General features: G+C 36.6%; 2 protein-coding genes across 3 annotated transcripts in view; one reads left to right on the top strand and one right to left on the bottom strand.

Annotated features, from left to right (window-relative positions):
- The first annotated feature begins 1,840 nt into the window (after positions 1-1,840).
- Positions 1,841-9,487, top strand: b3gnt7 (UDP-GlcNAc:betaGal beta-1,3-N-acetylglucosaminyltransferase 7). Its single transcript, XM_017478949.3, has 2 exons — positions 1,841-1,977; positions 7,155-9,487. Coding segments are annotated over exons 1-2 (1,227 nt in total). The 5' UTR covers positions 1,841-1,975; the 3' UTR covers positions 8,380-9,487.
- A 5,902-nt stretch (positions 9,488-15,389) lies between these two features.
- The window catches only part of LOC108271227 (arf-GAP with coiled-coil, ANK repeat and PH domain-containing protein 2), a 47,958-nt gene continuing 46,847 nt past the window's right edge, over positions 15,390-16,500 (bottom strand). For both annotated transcript variants that reach the window (XM_053683125.1, XM_017478638.3), the window contains one exon: positions 15,390-16,101. In XM_053683125.1, coding sequence (XP_053539100.1) covers positions 16,022-16,101 — 80 coding nt within the window. In that variant the 3' untranslated portion in view covers positions 15,390-16,021. The remainder of the gene's footprint in view (positions 16,102-16,500) is intronic.

Here is a 16,500-nt window from a genome sequence, read left to right as displayed (position 1 = left end):
GATAATTCAAGTTGAATGTATGAATCAGGAGGCAAAGACAGTCAATAATAGGTGGAGTCTGAGTCATTTAGTCAATGTTTTCTATCTTATTGTTCTGAAAATATACATCAAGCATTATTATTAGTGAAAGTTTAACGTGATTTGTGTTACTATGAAAAGCCAATTCTTTTTTTTTTATTTTTAAATAACAAAAGGTATACCTGGTAGACGCAAAATGTACCACCAATTCTAGAACTACGTGTATATCTTGTACTAAATTGTTTCAGAAATTAAAACAAAACCTAAGATAAAACAAAGGCAACCTGAGTAAACACAAAATATAGTTTTTAAATGATAATTTTATTTATTGAAGCAAAGAGGTTATCCAATACCAGCTGGGCCTGTGTGAAAATGTATTTTCCCCCATGGTTACTAATTCGTCAAATCTATGAAACTGCATTCATAATGGGGTTCAGCTGGACTAGACACAACCAGACCTGATTACTGCAAAGCCAGTTCAATCAAATCAACACTTAAACAGAACTTTTTTTCAACAGCATGTAGTTGGTTAAAAGGTCTTACCCAGTAACACACTATGCCAAAATTGAAAAAAAAATCCAGAAATGATTATTAAGAAGGTGATTTGAAATACATCAGTCTGGGAAGGGTTATAAAGCTATTTCAAAGGCTCTGGGACTCCAGAGAACCACAGTGAGAGCCATTATCTCCAAATGGAAAAACTTGGTACAGTAGTGAACCTTCCCAGAAGTGGCTGACCTTCCAATTTTCCTCCAAAAGCACAGCAACTACACATCCAGCAAGTCACAAAAGAGCCAAGGACAACTTCAAAAGGACCTGCAGGCCTCTCTTGCATCAGAAAGAGACTGGGCAAAAATGGGATATAGAAGTGTGGCAAGGTGAAAACCACTGCTAACCCAGAAGAACATTAAGGCTCATCTGAATTTTGCCAAAACACACCTTGATGATCCTCAAATCTTTTGGGAGAACGTTCTGTGGACTGAGGAGTCGAAAGTGGAACCGTTTGGAAGACAGGGGTCCCGCTACATCTGGCGTAAACCAAACACCGAATTCCACAGAAGAGTGTCATACCTACGGTGAAGCATGGTGGTGGAAGTGTGATGGTGTGGGGATGCTTTGCTGCTTCAGGGCCTGGGCAACTTGCAATAATTGAGGGAAACATCAATTCTGCTCTCTACCAGAAAATCCTAAAGGAGAATGTCTGGTCCTCAGTCCATAAATTGAAACTCAAGCTAAAACTATTTAGTATGAGATATACACAAAAAACAAAAGAAATCTGGATGTGGGGCTCGGGGCAGGAACTCACTTGTTTCACTGACAGTCCACAACATTAAATGTAACTATAAATGGATAAAAAGTGTTATGTGTTATTCTTAATCGTCGGGAGTGTAACACGGTATAACTTACCTGGAGGTAAGGAATTTAGACAGACTATGTTTTTGCAGTAGTTAGGAACTGATGACATTGAAAATATCTTTTGTATAGACTACTGTATCTCAAGTTGTAATACCTTATATTAATAATGAGATTTAACTATATTTACTATGTTTACTATATTAATATTTAACCATATTTATTCATGTATATATGTTACATTTTATTTCCAGTGATTTATATACGTTTGAATGGGTGCAGTTTTCATAGACTGACTCTATTATATTACATTAAAAATGTTTATAAACTGTACCTACTGCATCCTTTGGTTGGAGCTTTTAGGCGCGTGTCCTGTATTAGCCGTGCACTCTGGGGGCGTGGCTTTGCGGTTGATTGGCAGCTACTGAGTTCCAGCAGTCTATAAAAGATGGTGGGCGCACGCAGCAGCAAGCAACAGGAGAAGGTTTACGCGCGGCACGGCACTGTGGAGTCCAGCGGCGTTTGTGTGGGAGATAAACGGAAACCCTCGCAGTCATCTTGAACCGAGAGCTCGAACAAGTCTCAATTAATAAACTTTCTCAACATGTGAGTAAACATTCCAGTTTATCCCTGGAAACACTTATTCCACTTGATATCCACTTCTCATTGATAAAAAGGCGAGTCAGATCTCGAGAACATTCAACAGGCTGAAAAAAGTATACCTCAGCAGCACGAACTGGTTTCTTTCGGTTGTTTAGGCTCTATAATAAAATAAAATAAAAATTAATTACTTACAAACAATACTTTTACCTTCAAAAGACTATTTATTGTGTGTATGTCTTTTTAAGTTTTATTTCTTATAGAAAAAACGCGTTTTGTCTATAAAATACATTTTTCTATGTGTTTTATCATGTGCAACAATGTGTGGATTTTTTCTACATGTAATCAGGGGCACTGCTGGGGTTTCTGGGCCCCTGACTAATTTGAACCCCAACCCCCCCCATAAGCATAACAATTACTGCATATTCAATAAGAGACTATAAAAACGAAGCTTTTTTTTTTTTTTTTTTAAACAATTTATTAAATTAACTGAAATTATACATTTATAACTATATACAAATAACTATATTATACAGTATAAGTAATTAACACCAATGTATTTATTCTCTCTCACAGACACTACAGAAACTGTCTGAATTTCTTTATAAGCTGTCAACTTATTTCTTATTCCCCAAGAACCAAGAACAATGAACTTCATTATTATTGTTAGTTATTGTTATTGTTATTGTTAACTGAATGAATAATAAGTTTCACACACGAGCAGCTCTAGAAAGAAATGTGGAATTTGCTAAAACAGTGGACGCTTCATTGAATTATTGAGTTGAACTCGAGAACTGAATCGGTTCTATTCGTGAATGAATCATTCAGACTGGATTTATCAATAGGATTCTCCAATTCACTGAAATGCACCTACGCAAACAAACGATTCAATCACATCATTACAATCATTCCAACACTTCACTCATAAACTCACTCGGAACAATTAAATTAGATTTATATTATTACATTACATTTTGATCGATTCCTCACAGAAAGATTCGGAAAGCTTGAATATATACAACGCTGGACTAGTTTTATTGTCGCTTGGTGCTTTCCAATGCTTTTTGAAGCTTGCAAATTGCGTGGAAAAACACATATTCTTGGAAATATTGTGTTCCAATTTCTAAGGATAAACATCGGGGTGAGGAACTGATAGAATTTCTATTTGATGTTAATTATAACCGCTTCATACAGGCTAGCTTCAGAGTCATACCACAATACAGGGAACATAAATCACCGTATTTATTTATTTATTTATTTATTTAAATTAAATAAATAAAAAAAATAAAAAAGAGGTGAGTGGCTGTCTTCCCCATCTTGCTCTCTCCCATTTTTCATGTTTTTCTTTCCTCTTTTGGTATCCCGATTTTGTCTGCGCCATCTCTGAATAATCCGCGAACGTCTTAAGGGGACACACACATGCACTTGGCACAGTCTGAGGGTATTCATTAGAGCCTGCTTCTTAATAGATTATTGTACAAAGAAGCAATTTAAATACCAAAATCATACAGGAAAGTATGGGGTTCTGCTGGGCCGCCCTTAGAATCGTCCTAAACACCCCCCCCCCCCCCCACATCCCCCCCCCCCAGATTACATGTAATTTAAATTTATTTAAGTTGAATTATGTGATTATTAGCTCACTATTACACATGACTCGTAAAATATTTGAAAATATCATGCAGCATTTCTAATGGGACAAATTGCCTCCTCTTAACCCAACCTGTCTCTTGCTGTCTTATTTTAAACACATTATAAATCATAATTTTAAAACAGAATATACAGTTGCAATCAAAATTATTCAACCCCCATTGCAAATCGGGTTTATTGTGAAAATGTACAGACTTTCAGCTGTTTGCAATGAACAAATCAAACAAACGCAATTGAAATAGTTCAACACAATAAATGCTTCAAGTGGTTTCCCCAAATTCAACTGAAAATGCAACTTATAAAGACTTCTCCAGTTTCAAAATTATTCAACCACTTCATTGCAAGCATCTTTAATATGTAGTAGATCACGCTTTTGCTGTTATGACCTGCTGCAAACGAGATGCGAAGCCAGACACCAGCTTCTGGCAGGGTTTCTGAGAAATCTTAGCACATTCCTCATGAGCAGTGGACTCCAGTTCAATAATATTCTTGGGTATGTCCGCTGCAAGTGCCATCATCATCTCTCTCTCTCTCTCTCTCTCTCTAGATAGATAGATATCTATATATAGATATCTATATCTATCTATCTATCTATAAAAAATAAATAAATTATAAATAATTAAAAATAAAATAAATTTTTCAGCTGTGAGTTGAGATTGGAGATCTGAGAATGCACAAGGTATCATGATTGTGACATGACTGTGAGAAATTTCTGATTAAAATCTCATTGTGCGAGCACTGCTACAACGATCATCTAAAATCAGTAAACTCATGTGACAGCTACAAATGCAGTAGTGGTGCTGATAAATGAAACATGCTAATTAGACAGGAAATAAAAAATGTCCTTATTTTAAGATGATGTAAGCAGAACGTTCACCTTTAAAAAATGCTGGGTTGGGGTTGAGACTTTTGGGTCATTTAATTGGGTTATTTTCTCAGTCTTGGGTAGTTTTGGGGTAGTTTTGTGTAACCGAACCACTGGGTTAGTGACTGGGTCATTTTGACTGACAGTTGAATCAATGCATCTCAGCTCAGCTCCTTGGGTCAAATCAACTCAGCACGGACTGTTTGAATTCGCCTCAGGTGGAGGTGATGGTTTTCACACGGACAGACGGTTTTTGATTTATTTGGAGAAACACATTCAAAAAGGATGTGTTAATATTCTACACACTTTTTGTTATTACTATTTCAACACGTGTTAAATTATTGTCCAAATCACGTTGCGGACTGCGGTGCTGACGTCATCATCCAAATCTTAACTCGCCTGAAAGTGAATGTTCGCTGCTTTGATCTTTTGATTGTGACAGTGGAGTCGGAGCCAAATGACCACAGGTAAGTTAGTGTTCATCACTATTTAGCATTAATGCTGCTGAAAATGCCTGGGCGAGTTTGTGATATTTAGGCAGGGAGCTCTCGAAAATGTATTCATTGGAAAACAGGAACACAGCAAGTGATAATTAATTTTACCTATCACAACGGTTCAAAAGCGAATATCGTGTACTCCTTCCTCAGTGTTGTCATTACACTACTGTTGGCATATGTTTATGTTGGCTGTGAAATATGGACTGAGGTTATTTTATAAATCTTATCTGAGACTTTGAGTTAGGGTTAGCTAGCTGGATGCTGTCATAGGAGTGATGCTAATTTAGGCCCTCTCTTGAGTTGATAACATTACTTTAGCATACAGCTCACCATAATGTTAGAGATGCCCATTACATTTTCGAAAGTTAATGATAACCTAGCATTATGGCTATTCACCATGATGCAATGCAGAGAGTGGGTTAATGTTAACTACATTTAGCAAGTGTTTAGGACAAGGCAAGCTGTAGTAATTAGCTTTAGGTGGATGGGTTAGGGCCGTGTTTCTTCATGTATTCAGTGAATGTTAATGCTGGTTAACAGGTGCAGACAGTCAGAGGTTAATGGAACTTAGCTAGCTCAGTAGTGTCAAGGCCAAAAGTTCTTCACAAAGTTAACGTGACAAAAAGAGAGGATGGAGGTTACAGGAGGTTGTAATGCTTTCCACTGTCTCTATAATGTTGGTTAACTTAATTAAGTTGTGCACAAAAATTGGTGGTGAGGTGCTAAAGGCAGGAAAATAAATATTCGCAAGTCAGCTAGATTTTCCTGGTGAGTCTACAGCTCAATTTAGTTCATTATGAGAGTGGAGGTCACATTTGAAAAATTACACAGTTTGGGATTCTGTAACACAATTTCTCAGTTGATGACCAAAGGCAATTTGTCCATAGTTTGTAGTTAACAACTAAAACACTCTCTTTGCTCTTTTACAGCTTTTCAAATGGAAGTGGGTCTCGTCTTCCCAGATGGCAGGGAGATTTGTAAGAAGATGCATCAACTCCAATTCTTACATCTGTCAAATGTTTAAATGAACTTAATAAATGTCACCTGAATTTCATGCAATGGTTTTGTTTTTATTGTGAGCATTTTAGTATACAAACTAATTGCATTTTAGGATGATAACTCTAGGGGGAAAAAAGTATAAACAGCACATCTGTGTTATTTTTGTGTTATTTTGTAATACAGCATGTGTTAAATGTACTAACACACTGTGTTAAAAGCAACACAAAATGTGCTGTCGTTAACTAGACACACGTATGTTAAAAATGAACACAACTGAGTGAAGGTTTGTATCAATATATTTGGGATCGTACGCTGGTTACTCAGGTTTTTGGATGTTTTAAAACATCTCCTTTGATCAAAATCTGATGTTTTCGTCTTAAATATATGATTTATTTGACTAATTTTCTGAAAAGTCTATATATAAACACCACTTTAACAGCACTAGCAATACATTTCTGAACACCTTGTTGTGAATAAATAGATGGAGATACCATGTTGACATATTTGTTTATAATGTGGTAGATTTGACATTTTCAAAAGGTAAAAATAACCCTGAAAATATGAACCCATTTATGAACTAAAATTAACCCAGCATTTTTGTAAAAATGAAACCATCCTTTTGGTTGAAATACAACCCATTTGCTGGGTTAAAATTAACAACCCAACTTGATGGTTTAGCCCAAATTGTGTTCTGCCTATATTTACCCAATTTGGGTTGTTTTTAACCCAGTGTATTTTTAATTATTATTTTTTTTAATATAAAAAGGTTAGGGATTTTCTTGAATCAAATGTATATTGTTAGAGGATCTTCATCGTATAATCTAACCTGGGAAACACATGTTATCACAGTCTGTTATAGAATTCATCCCAGAATTTATTGTGATCATGAACAGTCTGTAGAGTAATAATCCTAAAACACTGTTGAACACGTTTGCATTTTTAAACGTTATCTTTAACAATCTTCTGCATACAATTTGCCAGTACGGTTGCGTGTAAGTAATCACGAGTAATGATCATCATCCATATCTCCATCATTCCTACAACAGATGCAATCCAAAGATCCTATGGACAATTTTGACACAGAAGACAAATATCAAACACAAAGGAATTTTAATGTTTCTGCTTCCTCTCTATTTCCACTTCGAAATTATAACCTTAATTGTTTTTTTTACAAGGGTGAATCCCAGACAACGGTGGAGGATGTACAAGACGGTAGCTCTGATGTTCTTTCTGGCTGTGCTGATGATCAGCGTGGTTCACAGAGGATTTGACAGCAAAAGAGGGGACTTGCAGATCGAGAGGAATGCACGCATGCAGAAAGAAACGATAAAATATTGGAAAGAAAATCAGGACAAATCGACTGAAGTCAGCATAGAACCTCTATATGAAAGAGACGTAGCCAGAACATGGGACATCACAAGCACGAACTGCAGCGCTCACACAAATATTTCTTCTACAGAAGGTTTCGATGCTCTGGAGCAGAACTTTAAACAGTTTCTCCTCTACAGGCACTGCAGATATTTCCCCATGATCATCAACCACCCAGAGAAATGTTCCGGAGACTTGCACCTCCTCATGGTAATAAAATCCATTATATCGCAGCACGACAGACGTGAAGTGATCCGGCAAACCTGGGGAAAGGAGCAGGTTATAGACGGCAAGAAGATCAAGATTCTCTTCCTGTTGGGAACTTCCTCCAATGAAGTGGAGAAGGCGAACCACCAGAAGCTTCTGGAATACGAAGATTATATCTACGGCGACATCCTGCAGTGGGATTTCATGGATACGTTCTTCAATCTCACCTTAAAGGAGACCCACTTCCTGAAATGGTTCTCCACCTACTGTGGGAACGTGCGCTACATTTTCAAAGGGGATGACGATGTCTTCGTTAGCGTGACGAACATACTTGAGTATCTGGAGACCAGCAAGAACATGAAGGACCTGTTCGCCGGAGATGTCCTGTTCCATGCGAAGCCCATCCGACGGAAACAGAACAAGTATTACATCCCACATGTGCTGTATAACAAGACGCATTACCCACCCTATGCAGGAGGTGGGGGCTTTTTGATGGACGGCCCACTGGCACGACGGCTCTATTCGGCATCAGAAATGCTGAATCTGTTTCCGATTGATGACGTGTTTCTCGGAATGTGCTTAGAGGTGCTTCAGGTGACACCTATAAAACACAACGCGTTCAAAACCTTTGGCCTAATGAAGGATAAAAAGAGCAAAATGAACAAAGAGCCTTGCTTCTACCAGAGCATGATCGTGGTCCATAAACTCCTCCCTCAGGAGCTTCTGGACATGTGGAGGTTGGTCCACACTGACCTCGTTTGCACACAAAACCTCGAGCTGTTACAGGAAGCATCAAAAGTCAGAAGCAACTTTAATGGCATGTAACTAGATTTGATGTAACCGCACTTGCCTTAAGCTCGTCTTGGAGTCCAAATGAATTCTGACTAGTGCTGTACTCTTACAGCCATTTACCTAATGAGTTAGCAAACGATTAGTAGCTAGGCTACTAATTATTTTCGCTGACAGTTGCATCAGTATGATATTAATTTGCGACACGTCCTTGTTTACATAAAGGCCAGCAAGTGTAAGATGTTTTTTTAGGTGCACACTGAATGACAATTTTTTGACCGAGTTCCTCCATTTTGCTTGGCGAAAAAAAAAAAAAAACGTGTGCCGTTTGGATGGTAACGCAAAGAACTTTCAATGTGTTTAAAGCAGCATTGCATGTCCTTCCTGGAGAGGGCGGTTTTGATACGAGTTTTATGAAGGTTAAACATTTTTTTTAGTGATATTATTATTATTATTATTATTATTATTATTATTATTATTATTATTATTCTTTTTTAAGTACACTGTGGTGATGAGGGTATTAATTGATTCTTGTTTATAATTTTTTTTTCTTATTTGATTTGTAAATGTATTTTAAATAGCATTAGATGTTCTAATGAAATAGAAGGGAGCAAAAAAATTTCTCTACCTCACTCATGGAGTTCTGAAGGCTGTATGAACTATTTTTGTTTTGTTTTAATCTAAAGCAATGTTTTGTTATGGTTTTTTCTTCAGTTTTTAACATGCCTTCCTGCACTTTCCCCTTGAACTGCTAATGTGAGGTTTATTAGATGAGCATGATAGGGAGTTGACATCGCTGTTCTCTGCCAAGAGGAGAATCAGAGAAGCAACCAAATGGACAAGAGAATCTCTCAGCCTGGTGCTACCACCACAATGCTTCAACTTGGTTGTAACTACAAAATGGGGGAAATTTGAACGGGGTGAATACTTCTACACGGTACTCTATATTGGAGCAATACAAGATTTGAATGTTTATTAGGTTTTACTTGTCGCTTCTGATCATGACTGTTCGGTAGTTCGCTTTTCATGTAGTTCATACAAAAATGTCAATTTTTGAGGAAACTATACCCTACACACACTGCTCCATATGCTTTAATTGCCCATCCACTTCCCATAAAGTGTGTAACATGTGCAAAGGTACTTTTTTTTTTTCAAAAAATAGTACTGAAATACAGGCTAGCATTTACTAGGTAGCATTTAATAATTTTCAAATTTCTCCAAGTCTGTGTCTCTTGTCCCACACTCTTGTCTGTGTTTTGTAATGTTCACTGTTTATCAGTGTAAAGTTTGTAAATGTGTGTAAAGCTGTCTCTCAAATCACACACCTGAAATGTAAACATGCCTAATGTGTAGTTCATTCTGTGGAGAAGATTAATATATTTAACTTGATGCTAAAATGGGGGTGAATTCTGTACATTTGTTCAGTAAATGTCATCCAGATCTTTTTCTGTACTTTTATTTATTCACATTTGGGATGGTAACATTACAGTTAGTGTGCACACTCAAACCACACACTTCTATACTACATGACATGAGACACAGCAATTATTATTATTGACAGTTTCCAGCCACACAGGGAAATATTTTGTTTTTCCATCACTTTACAGCAGGAAAAAAAAACTCACCAAGATCAGACGGCCCAATATACATTATAAACTGTGACATTAATAAATACTTTGGTACTTAAATTAAATTAAAGCTAGACTAAGTTTAAGGTTTAGGGTCTATGATATTTAATTTTTCTTCCGAATTTTTTAATTCTGACTTGAAATTACTGAAATTGTTGAAATCAGCAAGGATATGGGGACAATAATTATAAAATAAAAGTTTATAAAGATAAAGATGTGTTCTTTCTTTCTCTCTCTCTCGTCACACTTTGGTGTCATTCCCCCCACCCACCCCCCCAGTTTGTAATAAAGTGTAAAAACCACTCTGTGTGTGTTAATTAACTAACCCACCCTGAGACCTAAACAGTTTCATATAAACACATCCAGTAGTGCAGTTGTAAATCACAAGCTTACATTAATGTGCTTGTTCTAATATGTTTCTGTTTCTATAGTAACAACTCATTCACAGGGATGTGGATGGTGGATACACCATATAAACTGATATAGGGAAGTCTGGTTAGGTCATTCAAAAACATTGATCTTTTGGTTAAGGAAATCCTTTGTTGATTTGGATGTATGCTTTGGGTCGTTGTCGTGCTGGAAGCTGAAATTCCTTTTCATCTTCAGCTTATTGACAAACACCTAAAGGTTTTGCACTAAATTCTACTGGTATTTGTAGCTATTCATGATTCCCTCCACCTTGATAAAAGCCCCAGTTCTGGCTGAAGAAAAGCAGCCATAAAGCATGATGCTGCACCGTGGGTAGTGTGTTCATTGGTGATGTGATTTTTTGCACCAAACATACCTTTTGGAATTGATCTCATCAGACCAAAGCAAATTTTACCACATGGTTTGGGGTGATTTAATGTAGCTTGGATGTGTTTTGTGAGAAAGGGCTTCTGTCTAGCCACCCCACCCCATAGCCCAGTCGTGTGAAGAACACAAGAGATTGCCATTACGTGCAGAGAGTAATCCGTACTTCTCAGATATTCCTGCAGGTCCTTTAATGTTCCCATAGGTCTCTTGGCAGACTCCCTTGTATGTTTTTGTCTTGTGCTTTTATAAATTTTGGAGGGTGTCCTGTTCTTGGGGATGTCACTGTGTTGCTCCATTTTCTCTATTTGTTGATGACGGCCTTTACGGTGTTCCATGGTAAATGTAATGTTTTGGAAACATTTTTGAATCCCTCTCCTGATATTTCAACAAGTGAGATACTGTATGATTTTTAAGCTCTTTGCAGACCATGGCTTTAGCAATCGGATGAAACCAGTAAGATGAAGAAAATCCTACAGAAAGAGCAGGTCTTTATTTGGAGTTAATCAGAATAATTTCGTTGATGACAGATATATGATTTTTACTTTTGAACATCAGATCAACTGATTAAACAGGCACTGATATATGACTTCATAGAGTACGTGCGTGTTTGTGTGTCTGTTGTTTAATACATTCAACTTAATATAATCCTCCCGTCATGGTGGCTTATGTTCAGGAGGCTGTGTGTGTGACATTGGTATGTCAGCAGATCTTGAAATCAGATTAAATACCACAAACAGTTAGAATATCTGAAATTCATAAACAGCCATTAGGATTTAAACATGCAGCCATGTATATAATATTTTATTTCAGGTCTTATTTGACCGATCGTTATCACTTCGTAGATGTAAATGGTGACTTCACTACACATCCCGAGGTTAAATTTGGTGCTTCACAAGGTTCTGTTTTAGGCCCACTGCTTTTTACTTTATATATGCTACTTCTGGGCCACATTATTGGTAAACATATAATTAGCTTCCACTGTTATGCTGATGATGCACAGCTGTATGCTTCAGCGAACCCAGAGGACAGACAGCAGCTTAATAAAGTTGAGGAATGTGTAAAGGACATTAAATACTTATTAACTTCCTTTTACTTAATTATGATAAGACAGAAGTACTTGTACTAGGATCACGTGTAGCTAGAAGTAAGCTTTCTGATCTCACTGTAACTCTGGATGGACTTTGTTTCATCATGTACAGCAGTAAAAGACCCTGGAGTGATTATTGACTCCAGTCTATCATTTGATGCTCATGTAGATAATATTACTAGGATAGCCTTCTTTCATCTCAGAAATATTTCTAAGAAATACAATGTCATTACATGATGCAGAAATATTAGTTCATGCTTTCAGCACCTCTAGACTAGATTACTGTAATGCCTTACTGTCTGGATGTTCCAGCAGGAGCATAAACAAACTCCAGTTAGTCCAGAATGCAGCTGCTAGAGTCCTCACTAGAACCAGAAGATACGACCACATCACCCCGATCTTATCAACACTGCATTGACTCTCAGTGAAATCTCGCATTAATTATTAAATAATATTACTGACCTATAAAGCAATAAATGGTCTCACGCCATAGTAATTTTTGGTTTTCTATGATCCGCCACGCCTACGTAGATCAAAAGGCGAAGGCTATTTATTGGTTCCTCAAATAGTGAGGGCTACAGCAGCCTGGAGAGTGCTTAGGATGGTACCACTTGAAGTACCATGGAAATGCTTTTGGACCTCAACTGCACATGGACATTCTCACTGTGGTTGCTGGGACTACAGTTGCTACTATGGCATTGGGACTGCAATTACCACATGCAGTTTGAACTTGGGTCTCCTTTAGTGCACAGTGTTCTAGTTCAACAAACAGACTTCATATAAAAACCATAATGAACTTTCTTTTACTTTCACACTATCCGGTGTCACCCAGATGAGGATGAGGATGAGATGAGTCTGGTTCCTCTCAAGGTTTCTTCCTCATATCATCTTAGGGAGTTTTTCTCACCACCGTCACTGAATTCATTTTTCATTTATTTTTAATGAAAGTAATCGAGATTAATTTATGTGACGAAGTCGTTTGTTTCTTTTTCGTGCACATACTGCCATCTAGTGGCCATTACAGCAGCTTCATCTAAAAACCCCCAAACGTAGAACTCTGATGGACTCAGCAGAATTTAACTAACAATAAACTAACAAGAAAAAAGAAAGAAAGAAAGAAAGAAAAAAAACAGTTTAGAGTGGGGTCTGTGATTTTATAATTTTTTTTCCTGGTTTTTATTATTTTAATTTATACTGAGGTGGTCTGTGTATTATTATTATTATTTTTTTAAACAGATAAGACATCCCTGACTATTTAAAGTTTAAGCACTCCTAAATTCATGCTCAAATGTAAATATATATATATATATATATATATATATATATATATATATATATATATATATATATATATATATATATATATATATATATATATATAAAACTAGTGATTCACAATATATAAATAGAAGGTGGAAATTGTGCTACTACTACTGTGTGGTTAGACAACTGGGTCAGAGCATCTCCAAAAAGGCAGGTCTATCCAGCAGTAAGTACCTACCAAAAGGGGTCCAAGGAAGGACAACTGGTGAACTAGTGACAGGCTCATGGATGCCCAAGGCTCAGTGATGCGCTTGAGGAGCAAAGGGTAGCCCAGCTGGTCTCATCCCATCGAAGAGCTACTGTAGCACGAACTGCTGAAAAAGTTAATGCATGGTATGATAGAACTGGACTATGGAGCAATGGAAGAAAGTGGACTGGTCTGATCAATCATATTTTCTTTTACATCAATGGGAAGGCCGGGTGTGAGTGTGTGTGTGTGTGTGTGTGTGTGTGTGTGTGTGTGTGTGTGTGTGTGTGTGTCGCTTACCTGTGGAAGAGACTGCACTGGGATGCTCTATGGGAAGAAGGCAAGCTGGCAGAGGCAGTGTGATGCTCTGGGCAATGTTCTGTCGGGAAACCTTGGGTCCTGCCCTGCATGTGGATATTACTTTGACACGTACCACCTACCTAAACATTGATGCTGACTAAGTACACCTCTCCATGGCAATGGTATTCCCTATAGGCAGTGGCCTCTTTCAGCAGGATAATGCTCCCTGCCACACTGCAAAAATTGTTCAGGAATGGTTTGAGGAACATGACAGAGTTCAAGGTGTTGAATTGGCCTCCAGATTCCCCAGATCTCAATCTGATCGAGCATCTGAGTGATGTGCTGGACAAACAAGTCCGATCCCTGGAGTCCCCACCTCACATCTTACAGGACTTAAAGGATCTGCTGCTAACGCCTTGGTGCCAGGTATCACAGCACACCTTCAGATGTCTTGTGGAGTCCATGCCTCGCTATGGCTGATGATAATAATAATAAAGCAGTGCATCATTATGGCCAGGAGAATAAAATGCTTTATATAAAAATCATACAGAAATCATACAGCTTCATCAACTGAACCTCAGCATCTGCAGGAATCTAATCATCACAATAATAAAACCACAGAGCAATTCATTTAAAGTACCGCCATTTCACATTTAAGCACATAAAGCACATGTATACACAATTTACATCAAAAAGAAAAGCATAATGCAGATTTAAAACAAGTGCACATATCTACACTGAGCATTATACAATTCAGTTTAATTCTAATGATGACCTAATCCATGTGAAAGAAGAGAGAGAGAGAGAGAGAGAGAGAGAGAGAGAGAGAGAGAGAGAGAGAGAGAGAGAGAGAGAGAGAGAGAAACAAAAGATGATGAATGGAAGTAAAATAGAAAGGAACAAAGAAAGAGAAAGGAAAAAGTAAGAAAGACGGACAAAAAGAAAGAAAAAGAACGAAAGGAAGTGAGAATGATGAAGAGAAACAAGTAGAACGGGGATACCTCCACTGCCATCAAGTCTAGTCCTTCTTATGACTAATCTGTATGTCTGAATTCACCTTAAATTTTATTTCAACAGGTAGGAAACTATTGAATAAATTACTTCACACATCTGTCTTTGCTGTGACCGTGATCTTACTTGGATCAATACCAAAATCTTATCAGTTCACCAGTTCAAAGTCATTCAACCACTCATTTGGAAGATTTTGATCTAAAAAGAGAGCAATCTGAAAATATAATGCCTTCACCACATAATAAATGAGGTACAACACAAAGGAACAAAGAAAGAAGAAAAGGAAAAAAGGAAGAGACAGACTGTTTAAGAGACAGTATAGAAGAAAAAAATTCTTTAGCACAAAAGTTAAAGAAAGGTAAAACATGGAAGAGAGCAAAGACAAAAAAAAATTAATTATGAGGAAAGCAAAAAGAGTTTTGCATCTCATTTGCATAAAATAAATCTACATATATTCAAAACACTGCTAATAAGTTCCTTTAGCATAAAAAGTTTAACAGGCAGACTCCTGTGAAATAGTATCTGTTGTATTACTGAGCGTTCAGGTATTTTTTTTTTTTTTTTAAGCACCAGGTTCTGACATTCCTTTAAAAAAGAAAAAAAAAGAATCAGAAATTTTTCTATAGAAATATCATCCTACTGATGTTATATATATATATATATATATATATATATATATATATATATATATATATATATATATATATATATATATATATAAAAAATAAGTGATCAAATAAAAGTTACAGCTCCATGCTGATCAAAGTCTCAGAACTTACTGGTATGGTGAGAAAAAACAAAAAAAAAAAACGACAAATAAATAATTTTAAATAAAAACAGACCCTGATGATAAACTGATCTGAAAATTATGATATGATTAAAGAACATGCAACAGGACTAAAACATAGTGTTGCTAAAAACTAAGAACAAAAAGAAATAGAATCCAATATATGGCAATAACATTAACATGAATAATACATTACATGCTATAATTCATACATAACTAATAAAATCCCACACACGCTGAGTGATTCTCACAAACATAACACCAAATTTTCAACAATGTGGTAAAAAGAGAATATAAAATATGCAGGAGTTTAAATACAGAATAAAATGAAACTGAGATTATGCAGTAATAATATAGAGACAAATATTTACACTTGTGGGACTAAGAACTGATCATTACATCATCAGGTATACTGCTTACTTTGCTGTAACAATTTATCTTTGGTGTAAAATTATTTCTCTATTTTGTGAAATTTAAAATACATGCAAGGTCAAACAAATGAAAAACAAAAAACCTTCATTGTGCTGCATGATAGATGCAGGAGCAAAGAAATCTCAATATCAGAAGCGATGGAGTTTATCTGGATCATCTGATGCCATCTGGGAGAAATCCTGGAAAATGTCCTGGTATGTTTCATTACCTAAGGAACACAAATAAATAAATACGTAAATAAATAAACAAACAAACAAAGGCTTCCGTTAAAAATGGAAATGGGACAGACGCTTTCTGCAAAAACAAGAAAACAAGATGAAAGATGGAAAATGGAGAACAAGAAGTCATACCTGGGCTCTCAGAGCTCATCAGCCAATCAGCAGAGGAAAAAAGGAGAGGAATGAAAACAGGAAGTAGAGGAAGTGTGTAGAGAAACAGACATGTTTATTGGATCTTATAATCTTATAAATATGAAAGGATTTGTTTGTGTCACTCACTAAACACAAAATAGTGCATCAGAGAAGACATTAGTAAAGAAGTCTCAGAAACACAGCATGTCTTAGTGTCACAGAATAAATGAGGATTTAAAAAAAGACTTAATAAATGC

This window comes from Ictalurus punctatus, chromosome 10 (assembly GCF_001660625.3).
Source record: "Ictalurus punctatus breed USDA103 chromosome 10, Coco_2.0, whole genome shotgun sequence".
NCBI classification, from domain to species: Eukaryota; Metazoa; Chordata; class Actinopteri; order Siluriformes; family Ictaluridae; genus Ictalurus; species Ictalurus punctatus.
Note: the sequence above shows the minus strand (reverse complement) of the source record. Positions and strands in the feature narration are given on the sequence as shown.